At 45.9% G+C, this 20,232-nt stretch overlaps 1 protein-coding gene across 1 annotated transcript in view; it reads left to right on the top strand.

Moving 5' to 3' along the window:
• Sgpp2 (sphingosine-1-phosphate phosphatase 2) overlaps nt 1-19,816 on the top strand; it is an 85,944-nt gene extending 66,128 nt beyond the window's left edge. Inside the window, exon 7 of the mRNA XM_042679124.1 lies at nt 18,327-19,816. Coding sequence (XP_042535058.1) covers nt 18,327-18,878 — 552 coding nt within the window. The 3' untranslated portion in view covers nt 18,879-19,816. The remainder of the gene's footprint in view (nt 1-18,326) is intronic.
• Nucleotides 19,817-20,232: the final 416 nt, after the last annotated feature.

Raw genomic sequence — 20,232 nt, 5'->3', positions numbered from 1 at the left:
CTCAAGTGGTAGAGCTCCAGCTTCGATCGAAAAAGCTCAGGAACACGGGGCTGAGAAGGTGGCTCAGTAGTAGAGTGCTTGCCTCGCATGCATGAGGCCCTGGGTTCAATTCCTCAGCACCACATAAACAGAAAAAGCTGGAAGTGGCACTGTGGCTCAAGTGGTAGAGCGCTAGCCTTGAGCTGAAGAGCTGAGGGACAGTGCCCAGGCCCAGAGTTCAGGCCCCACGACTGACAAAAAGAAAAAAAGAAAAAAGAAAAAGCTCAGGAACAGTGTCTAAGCCTTCAGTCCAAGCCCCAGTCCCAGCACACACACACACACACACACACACACACACACACCTCTTGGTGGTCATGATTCAGGGTAGAGCCAGCCTGGCTGGAGATATACTGGTCCATGATTTCCAGTGGCAGAGAAGATGGTTGCTTGCCACAAGTGGTAGAGGGTAATTTCCTCAGTTACTCATCTCCTCTGTTCAGTAGCAGCTTAGTCATCTCCTGTGGGGCCAGGCTGGCAGCCAGACCTGGAAGATGATAATGGAGGGAAGCAAGCGCATCCCGTCCTGGGTGTCCATGCCGTGGGTGGAGGCAGGGAGCCACTGAGAATTTTATGTGCTGAATGCTATGAGTAGGGAATGGCTGGACTGAGCCAAGTTAGGTGACCCGTCTCCTCCCACACTCTCCAGTCTCCAGGGAGCCACCGCCACTTAGAATGCTATCAGCCTATTCAAATCCCATGGGACTCACCTAGAAATACCTCTGGAGGTATTTGCAGACCCCGAGTTCATAGCAGCCTTGCACACACCAGCCAAAAATAGAAGCAACCCAAGCACATATCCATGAATGAATGAATGGTGAGCAACATGTAACAGATGAGGACAAGGGAATATTATTCGGCCTTTAAAAAGGAAGGGCATTATGATGCATATCACAACATAAATACATATTGATATACTGTTAGGTGAAATAGGTCTGTCATGAAATGGCAAATGTTGGATTCATCTCTTTGCATAACGAATCTTGAGGAGTCATATTAAGAGACAGAAAGCTAGCTGGGTGCCAGTGGCTCACGCCTGTAATCCTAACTACTCAGGAGGCTGAGATCTGAGGATTGTGGTTCAAAGCCAACCAGGACAGGAAAGTCCTTGTGAGACTCTTATCTCCAATGAACTAACAGAAAACTCGAAGTGGCACTGTGGCTCAAATGGTAGAGTGCTTGCCTTGAGCTGAAGAATTCAGGGATAGCACCCAGGCCCAGAGTTCAAGCTCGACATCAACAGAGAGAGAGAGAGAGAGAGAGAGAGAGAGAGAGAGGTGTTAATGGTGACAGCCAGGGGTGAGGGGAAGGAGGGCTTGAGGAGCTGTTGAATGAGGAGAGGGGCTCAGTTTTACAAGATGGAAAGAGCTCTGGGGATGGGTGGAGTGAGGATGCCGGAGTAATATGGACATATTAACACCACTGAACTGTCTACTTAAAAATGAGTAACAGCCTGAATGTTAGGAGTGGGGGCCCATACCTGTAATCACAGCATTCAGGAGGCTGAAGCAGAAAGATTAAGAGTTTAAAGGTCAGGCTGGGCTACATAATGAGTCCCGGGCCAGCTGGGACCACAGAACAAGAAACTATTTCATCTAGGCACCAGTGGATCACACCTGTAATCCTAGCTACTCAGGAGGCTGAAAAAGGATGATCACAGTTCAAAGCCAGCCCTGGCAGGAAAGTCTGTGAGACTCTTATCTCCAATTAACCACCAGAAAACCGGAAGTGGCGCTGTGGTTCAAGTGGTAGGGTACTAGCCTTGAGCTGAAGAGCTGAGGGACAGTGCCAGGCCCAGAGTTCAAGCCCCACAACCACCACTACCAACAAAAACTTTGTGTATTTATCTATTTGTAGTATTATGCATATATATTATATTAATCAGGAGATTAAATTCATATATATATAAATTCACACCCACATAAGTTCACACAAATATGTGAATATATATTTGAATTCCTATACATATGAATATTCATATTCATGCAAGATATATGATATACATGTGCATACATATATACACATAGACATATCTATGAATAGATATGCATGTGAGCTATATATACTTACATGTATATATGAACATATGTGTGTAACACATGCACATGTGTGTGTGTATATGTGTGAATTTAAGCTCCAGAAGCAAACCCCGCTCTATAGCTAGTGTAGACAGCTCCCTGGTTGATCTAGTGAGCAGCTAGGGCTGAGTGTTGTCGGTTGCATTGATGGAATAATCCTTTTGCGTGGGGTGCTGGCACACGGCTGAGCTTTCACGCCTGCGTGGAAGGTGTGGGCAGGTGTGTCAGGCGTCCCTGGGGCGAGGTCATGGACTCCACTGACCCCTGACTGCACGCGATGCTCAGGCCCACGGGCCAGCCCAGGACAGCTGCTGTGTTAGAGCTGCTGTTCTCTGCAGGCTGTGCTCGGCCCCAGCAGACTGAGCTTGGGGCGCACTGGCTCTGCCTAGCTGTGTCACCGTCCTGGCCAATCGCACTGGGGAAAGCCTCGGGGGAAGGCCTCTCCATCATCAGCGCCCACACAGGACGCATGGGCCGGGCCAGCCCGCAGCGCTGTCAGCCTGCCAGCCACCACGCTGAGTCACTCTTGGCTCCTCAATAGCTCCAAGCTGTTCTCACACGAGCACCAGGAGATGGCTTCTGAGGGTGCAGTTTCACGCGTGGAGGGGTCGCCCTGAGCTCTGGCTGGGTTAGAACTCACCTCTGGAAGATCTCAGTGCTGTTATTCCAAACATGGAAATCAACAGAAGCGGAGCGCGGCCAGGTGGGGTGGTACATGCTTGCAACCCCTATGTTTAGGAAAGCCAGGCAGTAGGATCACACGTTTGAGGCGAGCCTAGGCTACTTAGCAAAACTCTATCTCAAAAGATTTTGAGATCTGAGGTTCATGGTTTGAAGCCAGCCTAGGCAGGAAAGTCTGTGAAACTCTTATCTCCAAAGAACCATAGAAAAGGCTGGACGTGGAGCTGTGGCTCAATTGAAGTAGGAGAGTGCTAGCCTTGAGCGAAAGGAGCTCAGCACAGCACCCAGACCCAGAGTTCAAGCCCTGGAACTGGCACAAAATAAAAAATAAAAAGTAAGAATAAACATTTAAATAATAAAGCTAAGCTAGGTGCCAGTGGCTTATGCCTGTAATCTTAGCTAATCAGGAAGCTGAGAGCTAAGGATCTACTTCAAAGGCAGCCTGTGCAGGAAAGTTGTGAGACTCTTATCTCCAATTAACCAGCAAAAAACCAAACAACAATAACCCAAAAGCCAAAAGTGGAGCAAGTGTTGAAGCACCAATCAGCTTTGAGCAAAGAAGCTAAGGGGCAGTCCTCAAGCCCTTAGTTCAGGACCTAGGACCCACACAAAGATTATTATCATTAGTAGTAGTAGTAGTAATAAAGCAGATTGCAACACACCTGGGACTACCTTGGTTCTTGGGCTGACATTTAGGGGAAAACAAAGTTCTATATTGCTTTAGCTAGGTTTTATTAAGACATTAATTTCCGACAGTGAAAGCATTCAGAGACTGCAATGGCTTGCAGAATCAATTTGTTTTAATTCTTTGGTGTACAATTTCATGTTCTCTTGGCTTGAAGAAGCCAAGTGGGTGAAGGGAGGAGAGAGGGGAGGGGTAAAGGAGGGGAGGGCTGAGGGAGGGGAGAAGCAGGAGGAGGAAAGGAAGGACCATCTTGGAGAGGCTGGTCAAGGAGTTCACATGGCTCTGTCTCAGGAAGGTGTCTTTCTTTGAGACTATGCCATCATTCGGGGGGGGCAAACAAGATAGTCCGTGCAGGCAGTGGATGAGAAGCAGACCTGTCTGCCCCGTCATGTGCCTCCTGATTTTAGGGCCTCGCGTGGCCCAAGGTGCCAGCAGCTTTGCTGTGGCCTGGCCCCCGTGGCCTGGTTCCCAGCAGCCCTCTCAGAACAGAACTCCAGCACGTGGAGATGAGGCTTTCGTTAGACTCCCGCTAGCCTGGGGTCAAGGGACTTTGGCAGGGGGACAGGCCAAAGAGAAGAAATGGAATCCTGGGAGCCACCCTGGGGAGCTACAAAGATGGTGCAGAGAACAGGGACTGGAAAGAGTCCAGTCAGTTCACCCACTTACCAAGCGGTCACCCTCTGCCCTGGTCAGTCTTCTTGCAGGCAAACAGCAGACGCCAGCTAACGTGAAAGGGAGGTGCCTTGGTTTTCACAAGCGTGCGGTCGTGGTACAGGAACCCATTGGGAGAGCGGACCCCGAGGTTGTGATCTTCACTAGACGTCCATCCACACTCTCACACACTCCTCTTTCCAGAGCTCGCCTCTGCGCGTCTCCATGGTAGATGCTCGCTCTGGGGCTGTTTCTCTCCCGGATGCTCCCTCCACCAAGCCACTATGGGCCTAACCTCTTTTCCTTGCCCTCATAAAAGGCCTCCAATGAGGAGGGTTGGCAAAGAGGAAGGCAGCTCTCCTAAATAAACTACCTCCACTTACCACAGGAAGGCAGACTGGAGCTATACCATGTACAGCAACATTGTAGCCTTTCCACTGTTTTTCTGAAGGTTCTAGAACTGGACAGTATGTTTGTATTTGTGTTTGTGGGAGGATGGTGACAGCAAATTAGGAAGGCTTGTCATTCTGTATTTGTGATGTCCTGCGTGGTTCCATACACAGAACTGATTTTAAACCCTTTGACAGATAAAACCATCATTCAGAATATATTAATAGTAAAATTAGCCAGACTTTTTGCTGGCAGATTAGTAAGAAAATATAAACGAATGTTGAATGTTTGTTCTGTAATTTTGACCATAAACTTGCTGAAATGCTCTTCCGTTTCACTGTCCCCAGTTAGTTTGATCTGTGAATAAGTACATAGATGTTAAGTATGTATTTGCTTACTTCTCTCTACATTCCCTGAAGTACTACATTCGTTTTGGTTAGAGTTGGAGAATTTTTAAAAGACGTCTCAAATATTAAATTATCAGCAAGCCATATAAAACAGTGTCTAGCTTTGGATGACAACATCTCTGGTATTTTCTTCATTTTCTTTTAACCACTTTAAAAACAAAAACAACCAACAACTCAAGAACTTACTTTAAAGTACCTTACTTAATGGAAGGAAAGAGCCAGTTTTAATCATAATTGCATTATAAAATAACTGTGTAACACAAAACTTATCTGATAGGCCCAGTTAAAGGAGTTAGATAGATAGAATGGGACTTGAGTGTGTTTCTGAAATCAGTCACCACCTTGCAATGCCCAGTTTTTTCTTCATACCAGGGATAAATATCTTTATATATTTTGTAAAAAGAAAAATATAGACTCATCTCTGGTTTCAAAAGTAATATGCATTATGCTTAAAGATGCTTTATTAAAGACAAAATATATAATGCCTAGCCAATTATTACTGGCTAATACCTGTAATCTTCGCTACTCAGGAGGATGAGATCTGAGAATCATGGTTTGAAGCCAGCCAGGGAAGAAAAGTCCATGAGATTCTTTTTTATTTTGGGGGGTCCGGTCATGGGGCCTGAACTCTGGGCCTGGGTGCTGTCCCTCAGCTCTTCAGCTCAAGGCTAACACTCTACCACTCAAGCCACAGTGCCACTTCCGGCTTTTTTCTTTATGTGGTGCTGAGGAATTGAACCCAGGGCTTCAGGCATGCAAGGCAAGTGCTCTGCCACTGAGCCACCTTCCCAGCCCAGTCTGTGAGATTCTTATCTCCAATTAATTATCAAAAAGCCAGAAAGAGCTGCTGTGGCTCAAAAGGGTATAGCACTAGCCTTGAGCACAAAAATTCAGGGACAATGCTTTGGCCATGAGTTCAAGCCCAGCACATGCACACACATAAATCATTCTTAATTACCATAGATGTCAGAGAGCCATTCTGGGATGATCTACAAAAACACTGCATGCATACCATGCTTCTGGGCAAAGTTAGGGCTTAGCCCAATGTCCAGTGAGAATGGTCTGATATACGCAGTCCTAACAATCATAGGCCAATTTGTTTATTGTTGTTGTTGTTGTTATTATTATTATTATTATTATCAATACTGAGGTTTGATCGCTCAACATGCCTACTAGGCTGGTGCTCTACCACATGAGACATACCTCCAGCCCTAACATTTGATGATTACTTTGAAAATGGAGCCTAATGAACTTTTCTGCCTGGGCTGGCCTCGAACTAGATCTCAAACACAGATCTCAGCTTCCTGAGTAGTATTACCAGGCATGAGCCACTGAAGCTTGGCTGACAAATTAATTTTTTTTAATCACCTTCCCCCCAAAGCCACAACTAGGTACAGTTTTCGTCTATTCTGTAAATGTGAGCTACATGGACTCCCAGAGTATACTGCATACAGGAAGGGCCCAGTGGCAGCCTAAGGGTGGGTGGGGCATCTTGAGCCTGATTGGGGGTGGGGGGAATTGACCTCCAGCTACAGTAAGGGCTCAAAGGGCTGAGATGGACAGTTGAGGTAACTCCTGGGAAGCAGGTGAGAAAAACCAGGCATCTCAAACCCCAGACTGCCAAGAAGCCTGGTGAGTGCTTACAGTGATGGTGAAAATGTGCCCACTTTTCCCAAATAAATCAAACAAGGGCTGAGGTGTTGCTCGGTGGTACCATGAGCTTGGCATATATAAAACCTAGGTTCAATACTCAGTACAAAAAGAAAAGAGAGAGGAAGGAAGGAAGGAAGGAAGGAAGGAAAGAAGGAAGGGAGGGAGGGAGGGAGGAAGACAGGCAGATAGAGAGAAAGAGAGAGTGAAATGAAGGAAGCATAGGAACTGTTAGACAGTGTGCTGATAGCACATGCCTACGATCACAGCACTCAGGAGGCTGGTCTTGAGTTTAAGTGATCTTTCCACTTCAGCCTACTACAAAGCGGAGACCATAGGCACCACCCACTTTCCATGTTGCATAGTGTCCAATTACACAACGGTATTTAGAGTGTGACTATACCATATTTCATTCCTTCTATTACTGGAGTGTAGACGACTTGGCTCCAATTTGAGACTGTTCTAAACAAGGCTGCTCTAAATTTCCTTTTACACACCTTTTAGAGCCAATGTAGCAGTAGTGTCATAAGATGCTCATATGCTCAACTTTGGTACCTATTATTACCTCTGCGCTTCCCAGGGGACTGTGTAGACTCTCCAGTTCACCACAGCCTTGTCTGTGCTTATTAGTGTCACCTATGTGTTAGCTGTCCTGTGGGCATGTCATAGCACTTCATTTGATTTCTGTTACTCCAAATAGTGATACTCAATCCCTTTTGACATTTTATTGGCATTTCTGTGGGATGTCCAGTTGTCTTGTTCTCCTCCCCCCACCCCCACCCCATCATGGGGGTAGAACTCACAGCCTGGGTGCTGTCCCTGAGCTCTTTTGCTCAAAGCTAGTGCTCTACCACTTTGTGCCATAGCTCCACTTCCAGTTTTCCAGTTTTCAGTGGTTAATTGGAGGTAAGAATCTCACATGCTTTCCTTCATGGGCTGGCTTTGAACCTGTGATCATCAGATCTCAGCCTCCTGTGTCGTTAAGACTACAGGCATGAGCCACCAGCACCTGGCTACCCATCCCTTCTGGGCTTCTTGTCTTTGCCTTAATGATTTAATGGTAAGTTGTAGGTCAGATGTACTGACTGTGAATTTCTTTTCCCATTTTGTAGCTTGTTTTTCCACTCCTTTGTGTTGTCTTTTGGTGAAACCACCGGGGGGAGGGGGGTGTTTTGTTTTATTTATTGTCTCCTTTGGTGGTGGTTGCTTTTGTGCCAGAACTGGGTTTGAGCTCAGGGCCCAGAAGCTGTCCCTAGGAGTCTTACAAACCTTCCTGTCTGGGCTGGATTCTCAGATCTGAGCCTCCCAGGGAGATAGGATTACAGACTTACACACAAGTTTTAAATTTTAATGTGGTCTAATTTATGAGTCTTTGCCTTATAGTCTCCTTTACCTTATAGCAATACAGTAGTTTTGCCTACTACTAGGTCATGGAGTAATTCTTCTATTTTTATAGTTGAGAAGTTTTATGTCATTTTCTTATTTATATCTGAAGTCTTGGAATTGATTTTGTGATTTATTTTGTACTTCAAGAAGGTCCAGTTTACTAAGCAGCGTTTACTGAAAGGATGAACCTTTATCCACTTACTGTCATAAATCAAGTGCCCCTGGACTCCCCCTCTGTATCCTCTATTATTTTCCACTCATTTCCTGCTAGTACCACAGTCTTATTTACTGCAGCCTAGTCATAAGAATTCATGTCAGCACTAAAGATCCTCCAACTTTTGTTCTCCTTTAGAATTATCTTTGGTATTCTTAGCACTTTGTATTTCACGTAAACTTTGAAATCAGCTTGTCCTTTTCTCCAGTGCTGGATTTTTTCACAGAGATGAAATTGAATCTGTGGATGGATTTAGTTGGCATCTTTTTCAGCATCAAGTATCCTAGTACAGGGGTGTAGTGCATCCTGCATTGAGCTCTTTGATTTTTCCCAGTATTGTAGTTACTGCATAGATACCTTGCATACTATATATTAAATGGGGTGCGTGCGTGTGTGTGTGTGTGTGTGTGTGTGTGCAGTCCTAGGGCTTGAACTCAGGGCACAGATGTTGTCCCTCAGCTTTATTTGCTCTAGGCTAGTACTCTACTTCTTTCTTTGTTGATGTTTAACTGAAGATAAGAGTCTCACAGACTTTTCTGCCTAGGCTGGCTTCAGATTATGATTCTTAGATCTCAGCCCTCTGAGTAGCTAGGATTACAGGCATGAGCCACTAGTGCCTGGCTTAAATGCATTTTTGAGTAGTACTTCATTCTAAGCATAGAGCAGTTAGTTATCAGCAACCCTAGAGAAATCCTAATTTTATACCATTTTACAAATAGACACAGAGGGGTTAAGTAAACTAGCATGGTTATTTAGTTGATATAACTTCAAAATGCTTTTTAAAAGGACTGTTTTGGGGTGCTGAGGATTGAACCCAGAGCCTTATACATGCTAAACATGTAAAATCAGGACCTACATTTAAAGAGCTGCCTATTAGATTTGAATGGGCAATACAGTCCTAAACAAACAAAACAAAAACACAAAACACCAAGCTAGGCCCCAGTAGTAGCTCATACCTGTAACCCTAGCTACTCAGGAGGCTAAGATCTGAGGATCATGGTTCAAAGCCACCCCAGGCAACAAAGTCCATGAGACTTTTATCTCCAATTAATTGCCAAAAGGAGGGAGGGAAGGAGGGAGGGAGAGAGAGAGAGCTGTATCTCAAATGGTAGAGCTCTAGCCTTAAGCAGAACAGTTCAGGGACAGCACATAAGCCCTTGAGTTCAAATCCCAGGACTTGCACCCCCACATAAAAAGAAGTAAATAAAAGCACCCAAACAGTCTATACACACATTCCAGCCGATGCAAGGATAATGCCAGTTGCATTGCAGCTTGCCTGGGCCTGCGTGACGATTCTATCACATGGAGCATTCTCCTCGGTTCTCTTGTGGCTCAGAGGCCCCTCTGCCCATTCAGACACAACACTTAGATGTCTGACAGCGTCTTTTGTGTCTCCTAGCAGATTGCCCTTCCGGCTCCCTGCTCTCGTGAGCTGCTTAGTAGTTGTCAAAAACGATGTTATAACCTGCCTGCAAACTTGTTTGATCTACTGTCATAATTTCACTGACCCGCCAAGCCCCATGACTCATTATAGTTGAACTGTTTGTATTCATGTGAATTACGGGTGGGAAATCTGGTACATTTTCTACTGTCCGGACTTGTTAAGATTCTATAAAGCCAAGAAAAGCCAGTGGTTAGTCTTAAACCACATTGTGTGGAAAAAAAGAGTTTAGAAATATAGAGCAAACTTAAATATCATTCTAGTTAATACTGGTACTATAAAAGCATATGTCGATGCTTTCACTTTAAGGAACATAATTTCTGTCCTGTTTACTTCTTACCCACCAGCCCCATTTAAAACATATTGAAGAAAAGTATATAGAAAAATTATGTATTTGCATGGAATAGGTAATGTAATCCTGACAGTATTTTCCTTTATAATATTTAGTTATCTGAATAAGTACTCAATAGTAATCCTTTTGCCAGAGGATGGATTAAAGGTAAAGTTAAAACTCTATTCCAAATATAAAATGAATGAATGTGGTAAAGATCTCATTCCAGACCAGATGAGCACAGGGAACTTATACCTATAATCCTAGAAACCTAGGGTGCTGAGATCTGAAGATCATAGTTCAAAGCCAGCCTGGGCAGGAAAGTCTGTGAGACTCTTATTTCCAATTAACCTCTAAAAATTGCCAAAAGTGTAGCTGTGGCTCAAGTGATACAGCACTAGCCTTGAGCAAAAAGGCTTAGGGACAGCACCCAGGTCTTGAGCTCACGTCTCTATCCTGGCCTTAAATAAAAAGTTATTCCACTCCTTGATGAATGAAGGTGACAGTAAGATTTAACGAGGGAACAATATAGACCCACAGTTTATAGACATATTAAGAAATATTAAGATTGCTAGTTTAGGCCAGGCACAGTCACTCATGCTTAGCATCTCGCCTCCTCTGGAGTGGAGATCAAGGGCATTGTCAGGACCAGCCCAGAGACAGCAAAAGTCAATGAGATCCATGGGAGGCATGGCTCATGTGGTAGAGTACCAGCCAAACAAGCAAGCTGAGAAGTGAAGCCCTGAGTTCAAAACCCAGTACTGAAAAAAGAAAAAAGTTAAGATTCTCATTGCAACCAATTGCCAGGCATGGTGGCCTATGCATCTTACATACTGTCTATGCAGAAAACCTAAATAAGCCGATCATAGTCCAGGTCAGTGTGGGCAAAAACGTTGAGCCCTTATCTATAAAACTGAAAGCAAAACGGGCTCAAGTGGGTGAGCACTTGCCTAGCAAGTATGAAGTTCTGAGTTCAAAACACAGTCCTACAAAAATAGATTGCTGGGTTATGTAAAACATGGGCTGTCCATCCTGCAGCGTGGCTCTTCCGCATAGCAACAAACTGGAAACTTCAAAGTACCCTTTTCGTTGGACAGGAATCTTTGCCTTTCAACTAGCCAGCACTCAACAAGCTCACCTGCCACTCACTAAACGGGAAGCTTCAGTCAGGAGTCAACAGTGAGGTCAACAGGGCGCTTTCTTGTCTGTGGTCTTCGGGTCCCTGTGTGATGCTGACATGAGGGTCTGCCTGCTATTCCGTGTCTGTGTAATTCCTTTCCACGCATTCAGAGGAAAACATGTTGTCAAGATGGTCGGCAGAATTTCTGCTGGGCTTTGATTCCAAACACCACGGAAGGCTCGTATTGCCGAACTTCACTGTCTACCTTGCATGGTTATTCCTGATCTTCCTGGAAAGGTCTTTAAATGTTTACTTTCTTTTACTTTAGTTGTTGCAGTGCAGGGGCTGGAACCTAGCACCTTGAACATGCTGAACCAGAGCTCCACCACTGAGCCCCAGCCCCAGCCATTCAAAAGGCCTTTTGAAAGGCTTTTCTTTGTAACTGCAGCTTTCCACGCCTGGTGATCTTAGTCCTAGATTTGTACCAACCCCAGGACGTCTGCAATGTCTGAGGACACTCATGGCATGCAAAAGAAGACCTTTAGTGACAGCGCACTGAAAGCCTCAGTTGTAGGGGAGGCTGCGCTCACGTGCAAGGGAGCTGGCTCCCTGCTTTGGACACAAACGCACTTCAAAAGGAAATTAATATTTCTGAACGAATGCATTCCCTTTCCTCCCCCTATACAAATGCTAATTACGGCACTTGTAGGTTTCTCTCTGAAATCATTTATATTCATATTCATGAACAGTGTCACTCCCTCTTGCTGTCTGGCCGCTGTTGAATCTCATCTGAATTATTTCCAGAAATCAATTTTAATTGTGAGTTAACAGAGAAAGGGAGCAATCTTCCAAGTCCATGGGATAGGAAGACACTGATGGATAGGTTAAAAAAGTTTGTTTGTTTGTTTCCTCTGGAGTAAGTGCAGGGTTTGCATTCAAGGCATTCGCGTAGTGGTCTTGGCTTTCACTGGCCTTCTACTGGCTTTAGCTCACTTTGTGAAGCAGCCAAGGGCAAAGAAGGCCCTAAACATTCTCAGCGGGGGACCTGGCAGAGGGGAACAGGCCAGAGTCACAGTTCCCCGCATAAAGAGTTCCCGAGGCCTGAATGCATTCTTGGCTAACAATTAAATGAATGGCTTGTTCTCGCCCCTTCTTTCTAGTTAGCTAACCTTGGGCTGCCTTGGCCTCCTCAATAGCATTCTTCGGGGGAGATGTTTAGAGATAGAATGGAAATGGTCACAATTCACAAATGTGGGCAGTTGAAATCTCAGGCAATAGTTTAGCAAAAGGAGGATGTTTCTGTGGGGCTACACTGAAAACCAACGATGGATTTCACCTGTTCATCTTTGCCCTTCCTTCTGTCTGTTCTGAAGCTCGGGAGAGATCGCTCACCATTCTTTTGGAGACACACTGTAGATGGCCAGTCTCCATGATTGTTTCCTGTAATGAGAAATAAGGAAGCTCAAATGTTTATCTACACATAAAGCTTTGTCACTGCAAATAAAAATAGGCACAGTAATGGGGCAGGGCTGAGGGCCTCTGCATCTTCTCGCTATAAGCTTGGTTCTCTGGTGTGCTAGTATGACTGTCCAGCTTCCCTGCTGTGCTCTGCCTCCAGGGACTGCTGCCCCCCCCTCCCCCCGCAGGACGCTGTTGACATGAGGTTGTTTCAAAGAAAGTTTGAATTTGCAAAAAAAAAATCCAAAACAGCAGATCCAATCTATAGATGGACCTTTTGTGTGTTTTCATAGTTTCTGTGAATTTTAGTAGCCTAAAAACAAATGTTAAAAAAAAGTTGTTTTACAATTTTTAGAGCTCTTATAATTGTTATAGTTAGCTGTGGTTTAGAATAATTCTGTTCTAAGAAACTTAGAGCCTCCAAGTTGAGAATCACATTAGCTATGGTTCAAGTATTTTCCTTACGAGAATACATAATTATCTTTATTACAGTATCACCTTTTATGGATGAATATCTGAGCACAGAAAAGCGGTGGGGAGGGGTGCTGCAGAAACCATGATGACTGAAATTAGTTTTGTCTCAGATGCTGGGGCTGTGGACCAAAATAGCTTAGTCTCCTGATGGGTTGAGGATGAACAGAATTAGTTTATAAAGAATATTCCAACCAGATGTCTGGGGCTTTGGTAACTGCAATTGCAAAGGAAGGCAGGGGGAAGGGGGAGGATATTATTGTTGTATAAAACAATGGCCACCAAAGATCAGAGACGTTTGGATGAAAGAAAGATATGAAGTCTCTCAATGCTGTAATTGAATGTTGGCCCTATGTTAGACATGAGGCTAAGACCTTTGAGGAGGGAGAGGGAGAGGAAGAAACTATCTTCAGCTGTGGAAATACAGAAAGGTATTTTTTTAAAGTTGCTCTGTGTGTGTGCGCGTGTGTGTGTGTGCGCGTGAGCGCACATGTGCATGTGCCTGCCGCATGCTAATACTGGGGCTTGAACTTAAGGCCTGAGCTATCCCTTAGCTTTTTCCCACAAGGCTGGTACTCTTCCACTTGATTCCACAACTCCACTTCTGGGTTTTTGCTGGTTTACTGGATATAAAAATTTCATGGTCTTTCCTGCCAGGTGTGACTTTAAATGCAATCCTCAGATCTTGGCATCCTGCGTAGCTAAGGACTACAGGTGTGAACTGCCAGTATCCAGCAATGAAGCAGTTTATTATTTAATTTTTTTGTTACTATAAAGGTGATGTAGAAAGGGATTATAGTTACATAAGTAAAGTGTACATTTCTTTTTGGACAGTGTTGCTCCTTCCTTTGCTCTCTCCCAGCTGATGAAATAGCTTTAGAGCTGAGCCTAAAAGAAAAAAGAAAAACTTGACAGGAAGAGATGACTAAAATGTACCATGCCTAAAAATAACTGCAAAATTGTGGTAATAAACTTGTCATAGGGGCTGTGGGTGTAGCTCAGTGGTGAGTGCTTGTCTAGCATGCACAAGGCCTTGGGTTTAATACCAGCAACACACACATTCACACACATGTGCATGTGTGTGCGTGCGTGTGCACACACACACACACTATACTAGGCATGTTTGGAAAAAGCAGGTAGACCTATTTGGAGTGTAGTAAAAATTTAAATGGGAAAGTAGTAAGAAAACCCTTCTGAATAAAGTTAATTAAACCCAGATTACTAAGGATTCTGACCATCTATCTCCAAACTGGTATTCTGGATTTTTTTTACTTAGACTTGCTACACCCTAATCACAATGAAGTGTTAAAAATGCAGACTCCATGCCACGCACCGGTGGCTCATGCCTGTAATCCTAGATACTCAGGAGGCTGAGATCTGAGGATCGTAGTTCAAAGCCAGCCCGGGCAGGAAAGTCCATGAGACTCTTACCACGAGAAAACAGGAAGTGGTGCTGTGGTTCAAGTGGTAAAGCCCTCACCTGGAGCTGAAGAGCTCAGGGACAGCACCCAGGCCAGAGTTCAAGCCCCATTACTGACCAAAAAAAAGCAGATTCCCAGGCCCCACTCTAGATCAGAACTGGGGGTGCAGTACACTGAATCTACTACGTTTGGATAATTTCCCAAGATGATTCCAATAGCTGCTAACGTTTGAGAACATTTGCTGCCATGATGGTGGCAGGCATGGGGTGGACTTTCTAGACTGGGGATGAGGTTGGGGTGGTGGGAGGGAGGGGACTTGAGGGTCTGGAACACAGAGTGACTGGCCGTGATGGGTGGGGAGAGGCAGGAGCAAGCAGAGGCCACCAAGAGGACTGAGCTGCTGCACTGGGAAGACTGGAGGGCATCGTCAGAAGTACGCACAAGGAGCCGGGCACTGGTAGCTCACACCTGTAATCCTAGCTACTCGGGAGGTTGAGATCTGAGGATTATGGTTTGAAACCAGCCCAGGAAGGAAAGTTGGTGAGACTCTTATCTCCAGTTAATCAGCAAAATGCTGGTAGTGAGGTGTGGCTCAGGAATCGAGTGCCAGCCTTGAGTGAGAAAGCCAAGGGATAGTGTGAATCCCTAAGTTCAAGCTGTAGTACTGGCATGAGGAAGCAGAGAAAGATGAAGAAGAGGAGGAAGGAGAGGAGGAAGAAAGGGAGGAAGAGATGGACAAAAAAGGGAAGGAGGAGGAAAAGGAGGAAGAGGAAGGAGAGGAACAAGAGAAAGAAGAAGAGAGGAAGAAGAGGAAGGAGACGGAAGAAATAATGATAATAACATGGGGTCACACTGAACCTCTGCCAGTCTGTGTTTGACTCCCCCTCCCACTCTAACATAAAATGCTTCTGGAGTTTTCCAACCACTCTGCGCCATACTCTCAGGCTGGGCTCTTTTGCTGGACCCCTTCCTCCCGCTGAGGCTGCAGCCTTGGCCTTCTGAATCTTGTGCGCTGACCTGCTGGTCCAGCCGCAGCGTGAGTGAGCTATAACTGACCTGCCAGCTATGGCCAGAGCCCGCGCTGTCGCTCTGCCCATCTGGGCATTACCGCTTTTTCTGCTGCTTCTCCAAGCAGAGCCAGTCTGTGCCCATAACTGCTCAGGGGTCTCATGATGGACGCTGATGTCCAGCCTCGCTCTGTCAGGTGACTCCAAGATGCCTGACACCTGACACCAACCCAGAGCCCACAGGAGGCACTGTGGCTAGACATATGAGAAGCACTGCTCTGTCTGGAGGTCCTTCTGCCAGAGGGCTCTTATCATTCAGGCAAAATGCCCCTTCCAGTCTTCCTGACCCCCTGAGGGTCCGGTGGAGGCTCTTGTTAGAATCTTCTCTCCGCTATGAAAGGGGACAGGCTTGCTCAAGGCATTAAGTTCATTCTGTCTGCCTCTCTTCTTTACTTCAGGGCAAAACATGGTGGCTCATCTCTGTCATCCCAACCACATGAGAGGCAGAGATCAGAAGATTCAAGGTTCCAAGCCAAGCTAGGAAAATGTTTCAAGGTTCCAAGCCAAGCTAGGAAAATGTTAGCAAGATGCCATCTCAACAAACAAGCTGGGTGTGGTGGCCCATGCCTGTCACCCAGTTACACAGGAGGCCAAGCCTGAGGTCACTTGAAGCAAAAGGCTCAAGGCCCTAACCCACCCACCCACTCCCAAAAGGAGCAAAAATGGCATGACAGCTTGGCTCAGTGGTAGAGCACCTGCCCACCAGCAAATACAAGGCCCAGAGTGGGGGGAAATGTCCTGAGTCTGTGGTAGAGCTGGTTCCTAGCAGGTGCTCTGGAGATCCCCACTCCCTAGTGGGAGTTGAAGGGCAGATCCTGTGGACCAAAGAAGAGACTGAGGTTTTATTGTATTAGGGAGGTAATTCATTCACCAGATAACAAATTCCAAAGATGCAGAAGTATTTATCCAGTGAAGTCTCCCTGGCGGTGGCCTGCCCCAGCCATCCAAGCGTACCTGTGTGTGTATTCAAGTAAAAGCTACCTGGCCCTACCCTGTCAGTGAAAACAGCATCGTATACATACCTGCTGCACCTGGCCTTCTTCTCACAGCTGCATAGTATGCTCGGTGCAGACCTATCGCAGGCAGATGTGACCGCCCCACCTCACCTCGGGCTTGGCCTATGTCCAGTGTGTTGGAATTAAGGCAACACATGATTGACAGTTCCAGGGCCAGATTGCTGGGGCAGAGAATAAGCATACACACACACACACACACACACACACACACACACACACACACACATACCCCTAAATGAAGTGTGCATCATTTTACATAACACATGATCCTCCTGCCTTAGCCTTCCAGGTGCTGAGATTACAGGTGTACACGGCTGTGCTCGGCACTTTATAATGAGCACCACCGGCTGCATCAGGCCTGCCCTGTTGCCACGCAATGTCCCCTGAGCTGTCGAGGCAGAAACAGATCCACTTTCTATCACTATAGTTTGTGTTTGTTTGTTTTTTGTCGGTCATGGGGCTTGAACTCTGGGCCTGGGTGCTGTCCCTCAGCTCTTCAGCTCAAGGCTAGTGTCCTACCACTTGAGCCACAGCGCCACTTCCAGCTTTTTTCTGCTTATGTGGTGCTGAGGAATCGAACCCAGGGCCTCATGCATGTGAGGCAAGCACTCTAACACTGAGCACCTTCCCAGACATATAGTTTTTTCTTTCAGAGAATATTGTAGAAACGTATAAAACATTCTCTTGGAGCTTGGCTTTTTCCATTTAGCCTAATTTCTTGGAGATTTCTTCCAGTCTGTTGCATGCAACAGTAGTCCACTGCTCTTCATGGCTGAGAAGTCTTCCAGGGTCTGAGCATGCCCCAGCCTGGCTGCTTGTTTACCCACTCAATGACACGGGGGTGGCCTCCAGATTAGGGCTAATTATTAATGCACTTCTGTAAACGTGTGTATATTACACCGCCTATAAACATGGACGTGCCAAGTTCTCCTCAACATTGCCTAATGTTTATACCTTATTATGAGTCCATATAGATGATGTCAAATATTTGAAAGACACATGAAAAACTCCTATTATATTCTTCTTTCTGTAAATTGTCTGTTTCCTTTGTCCATTCTGGAGGTCAGAATAATTTTGATTTCAGGAAAAAAAAAGTGGGTTTGGGGAGCTGGTAGGTCATCCAGATGGAAATGTTTAGCATTTCATTTAAAAATGCAAGACTGAGGCTGGGGCAGAGCGGCTCAGGGGCCCTAAGTTCAAACCTCGGCTCCACCAAGAGAAAAGTGATGCAGTATAAGAAGCAGGGATAGCTTACTAATGTTTTAGGAGCTAGCCATACACACACTCACACACACACACACACACACACACACACACACACACACGTGCGCACATGCACACACGTTTAAGGAATCATGTCCAAGTATACACAGCATTTAATTGTAGTTCATGGATCTGCAGATCTCTTTTTCTTCTTACGTTTTTCAGTTTTCCAGATTGTCTACAATGCATATGAATATGTCTTGGTGTCTTTCAGAGAGGAGGGGAGAGGCAGGGTGGGGAAGGAGAGGAGAAGGAAGGAGAAAAAAGATACTAAAGAAAAACAAGATTATAGGCCCTCAGAAAGAAATGGAGAATATATTCTAAAACATCGAGGGAAAGAAACTGGAAGAAAATCTATGCCGCAAATGACACATTTGGGTGTGCGTTAACTTGTCTTCTAACTTTTGTAGCATTCTCTTTTCATTGAACATATGCTGTTCAATAAAACACTACTGAAGTTGTATTTCAGTTATCCGATCAAGGGTGTTTGACTCTGCATGTCGGACAGCGAATACAAGGTTGCGTTCACCAGCTCTCTCCATTCTGTTCTCTCCCGGCAGGATGTTTTGGGCGGGGTCTTGATCACCGCTCTGCTCATCGTTCTCACCTACCCTGCCTGGACCCTCATCGACCGCCTGGACTCGGCCAGCCCCCTTTTCCCTGTGTGCGCCATCATCGTGCCCTTCTTCCTGTGCTACAATTACCCAAAGATGGATTACTACACCCCTACCAGGGCGGACACCACCACCATAGTAGCTGCCGGGGCTGGAGTGACTGTGGGCTTCTGGATCAACCATTTCTTCCAGCTCATGTCTCAGCCCGCCAAACCTCTCCCTGTCATTCAGAACATCCCACCGCTGACCACTGAGATGATCATTTTGGGTCTGACCAAGTTTACAGTGGGGATCGTACTGATCCTCTTGGTTCGTCAATTTGTACAAAATCTCTCACTGCAGGTGTTATACTCGTGGTTCAGGGTGGTCACCAGGAACAAGGAGGCCAGGCGGAGACTGGAGATTGAAGTACCTTACAAGTTTGTCACCTACACCTCTGTTGGCATCTGTGCCACAACCTTTGTGCCAATGCTTCACAGGGTTATGGGATTACCCTGAACCTCCATCCTGCTGGTCCTGAGAGCCAATAGTATACTAGGAAGTTGCGGGGCAGATAATCTTGACAACTCATATTAAAATCTTAAGTCATACCCTTGCTTTGCTGATACAGCTACTGCTGTGAGTCTAACAATGATTGGTCTGTAAGAATTACAGTACAGTGGATCTGGGATGAAACCTTGAGAAAGTTCTTTGAGAACATGCTTGTCTTCTCTGTTACATGGACTTAGAGGATCTCGTTCTGGGTGGCAGGAACTGTGGCTTGGCTTAAGGAAGATCGCAGCCTTGCTGGGCTCTGGGAGTCAACAGACCTGGGGTAATGTGAAGGCAGAGCATTGTTTCAATTCATGCTAGAACAAAGTCTCATTTCCAGTATGGGAGAAAGGACAGTGCTTCATGTAAAACTTCCTTCCTTCTGCAGATGGACTTCCTGGGCCCATGTGGGAGTGAGACCACCTGGTCTCATACAGGAGGTGAGGCAGTGGGACAGGGCCTGTTGTAGGGAAGAGCCATGGTGTCCTTCAGGGCCCACAGTTACAGGAGCTGGGAGGCCATGCTTGAGCCTTCTGCAGGTCCCACGGAACGATGGGTGAAGGCCATCTCACAGGTAGATACCCAGGTGGGAGGGGCCGATGCTCCTGCCCCTCCTCTCTCAATCTTCACAGCCTTCCACCATTTGGGCTTTTGCACAAACCTAGAAGGCCCTGGCTCCTGTCCACAAGCAGAAGAACTTTATCCTTTGGGGAACCTGACCAAGCGGGGCCTAGGCCTCCCTAACATTGCCTGATCCTGACAAAAACTCCTGGCACCACGCTTTCTTTTCTCCGTTACTTTCTGGAATTCTATTACTCATCTACTAGTTAGCACCTGGGGCTTCCTTTCAGTCTTCCACCTCTGATCTCGGGGCAAATTTTACCTCTCTTGGGAAAACAAACCAAGCAAAAATAAAATAAGTAATAAATATACAAACAAACAATACCCATTAAACCTAGGACTGGGCTGGGCACTGATGGCTCACACCTATACTCTTTGCCACTCAAGAGGCTGAGATGTGAGGATCGCCATTCAAAGCCAGCCCCAGGAGGAAAGTCTGTGAGGCTTACCTCTAATTAACCACACACACACACACACACACACACACAGAGCCAGAAATGGAGCTGTGGCGCAAGTGGTTAAAGTACTAAGCCTTGAGCAAAAAGAAGATCATGGAGAGATCCTAGGCCCTGTGTTCAAGCCCCAGGACCAGCATAAAACCAAACCACTCCAAGACCAAACCAATCCAAAACCAAACCCTAGGACCAACCTGGTTAGACTTGGAAAGGAGATCATTATGTGAACATCACAGTTCCCTGCC

The sequence above is a fragment of the Dipodomys spectabilis genome, unplaced genomic scaffold (assembly GCF_019054845.1).
Source record: "Dipodomys spectabilis isolate Male_0828 unplaced genomic scaffold, ASM1905484v1 ptg000051l, whole genome shotgun sequence".
Taxonomy (NCBI): Eukaryota; Metazoa; Chordata; class Mammalia; order Rodentia; family Heteromyidae; genus Dipodomys; species Dipodomys spectabilis.
Note: the sequence above shows the minus strand (reverse complement) of the source record. Positions and strands in the feature narration are given on the sequence as shown.